This window comes from Macrosteles quadrilineatus, unplaced genomic scaffold, assembly GCF_028750875.1.
Source record: "Macrosteles quadrilineatus isolate MER2022 unplaced genomic scaffold, UCM_ALF_1.0 Scaffold_2__2_contigs__length_208266976, whole genome shotgun sequence".
NCBI classification, from domain to species: Eukaryota; Metazoa; Arthropoda; class Insecta; order Hemiptera; family Cicadellidae; genus Macrosteles; species Macrosteles quadrilineatus.
Window position 1 is genome coordinate 87,655,711 of NW_026542595.1, and position 2,321 is coordinate 87,658,031.

Genomic DNA, 2,321 nt, shown 5'->3' on the forward strand with positions numbered 1-2,321 from the left:
GGATTGAACTTACTTGTGCTATTCATCACGTCAAATATGTTGGTGAAACGTTTAAGAAATTACGCAGTATTAAGTGCGCTTGAAGGCAGCTTTCCAGTTTCAACTGCAATTGACATGGCTGCACTGATGGATAAGTTAAAAACTAGCGTCGCCAACTTAACCGACATCTTCTCGAAGCTGTTTAGCCGGATGTGCTTCTCCGTCAGTTCCCCTTTCTTTCCCAAAAGTATTTGTAACTGTCAAAAAAAATCTTTTTTAGTTTTATTAGGTTAATTTGATGTAAATAAGCAGGAAAAAAACTTTCTTCACCTATTATATGTTTTTATATAAATTTTACAAAGATGACCCAAATTTAGATCATCAGGAAACTGTGACATGAAACGACACGGTAAGGTAGTAGGAACTAATAATTATATAATCTTGTAAAATCCCTTTATTTTTAAGAATTTGTAAGACAAATCCAAGTTATTACATAAAAAAAGTAAGACATAAGGTAAAAAGGTATTAAAAGAGTACAGTATACATCATTTTACGTTAAAATTATAAACGTTATAACGTATATAAAATTGTAGGGCCAAATAAGCACTTTTCACAAAATGTTACAAGTTTAACGAAACATAAGTTTTACAAGAACAATGGCAACATTTAAATGTGATAATGAAAATGTATATTGTAATATACAGCCTGTTCTAAATGTCATAGACAGTTTACGCACGGTGGAAAGCCACAAAACAGTTCCTATTCTGAGTCAAACATAGAAATACATCGCATTTTGAACATTTTATTTGACAGTATTTGTCAATGCAATTCTTGCACCTCTTGCGCTCAGCTACAGGAATGGGCCAGTGTTCAGTGTTGTCCAGTCTGATTTCATTCGCAGGTCTTGCAGGCATTGAATAGCTCCATTTTCTTGCGGGTTGGTGGCTCAGCGATGCTGGGACGACCTCTCTTTTTGACTTGTTTCGGTTGAAGAAGTGAACAAGCTAGTTGGCTTTTGAATTTTATCAGAGGCATTGGCTTGCTATTGGCCTCAAGGAGGGATAAATCCCTCCGATAGACTATCCACGCATTTACGACACTCATGTCCAGTAAATGCATGACTATCCTCATGTAGTATCGTTTAACTTTTATGTCGATTCGGTACAATTCCACCAACATGTCATGTAGATCCACGCCCCCCATAGCTTCATTATATTCTCTCACAATGGCTGGGCGCTGGACAGCAACTCTCTGTTTTTGTGCCGTAGACCATCTCATGACTTCATCGACAGGTTCTGCACCCACGTATGTTGATGCAAGGCACACAGTTTTGTTATCAGCCCACTTGCAAGCGATAATGTTGTTCTCGGTGTCCAATTTCACATCCATACTTCCTCCTCCCTCCTCGAGAAGGTCTTTATCCTTTGTGAAAGGACAACGTCCAATCCTATCAGGACGAATTGTCCCTACTGCTAAGAGTCCTACCTCTTTTAGATGGCAGAGAAGTCGATGAGAGTTAAACCAGTTGTCAATAAATAACTTATAGTTCTTGTCCTTTGGTACAATGTCTACCAGTCGAACAACAATGTCACCGCAGATGCCAAGTTTGGTTTCTGTTACTGTACCCTTGCCTACATATATTTCATAATCATGAATTATGCCACATTTCGATGCAAGTGCAAACACTTTGATTCCCCACTTGTGAGGTTTTTTTGGGTTGTACTGCTTCATATGAGATCTTCCCTTGAAAGGGATGATCAATTCATCAATTGAGACCTTTGAATCCAAAGGGACTTTTTTCATGTTATCCCTGACAGCATCAATTAGGGGCCGGATTTTGAACAACTTGTCATGGGCCGGATCATTACCATCTGGAAGATTGGTATTATCATTTACATGAATATATGCTCTTATTGTTTCAAACCGATTTCGGGACATGGCCTCAGCAATAGGAGCATATCTAGTGCCTTCCCCCCAATACATACGGTAGGAGGGCATTTTTACGATGGACGATATCATATGGATGCCTAGGTACTGCTCCATTTCTGACCTAGATACACCAATACTGTTCCCCCTTTTTTGCATAGAGTACAGATTGGTTTGCTCTACTAAATTCAATATAATATCATCATCAATAAGCATACTGAAATATTCCCTCGGTAATAAAACATGATCACGAGGAGTTTGCATGTCGATATCAGCTTCCAACTGTGGAAACACTACATTCTTAGTTAGTTTTTTCCAACGCTTAATATCTCTTTTTTTCGCCATGCTTTTTGTCCTTTTTTTGTAAGCCGGTCAAATAATGGTTTATTTTCATTCTCGTATTCATCAATGACTAA

General features: G+C 38.2%; 1 protein-coding gene across 1 annotated transcript; it reads right to left on the minus strand.

Annotated features, from left to right (window-relative positions):
* Nucleotides 1-870: 870 nt before the first annotated feature.
* On the minus strand, nt 871-2,022 carry LOC128984554 (piggyBac transposable element-derived protein 3-like). The gene has a single exon (XM_054403888.1). The coding sequence runs from the start codon at nt 2,020-2,022 to the stop codon at nt 871-873; it is 1,152 nt and encodes a 383-aa protein (XP_054259863.1).
* Nucleotides 2,023-2,321: the final 299 nt, after the last annotated feature.

Excerpts from the sequence above, each read along its gene's own strand:
- LOC128984554 (XM_054403888.1), bottom strand. The coding sequence starts at position 2,022 with ATGGAGCAGTACCTAGGCATCCATATGATATCGTCCATCGTAAAAATG.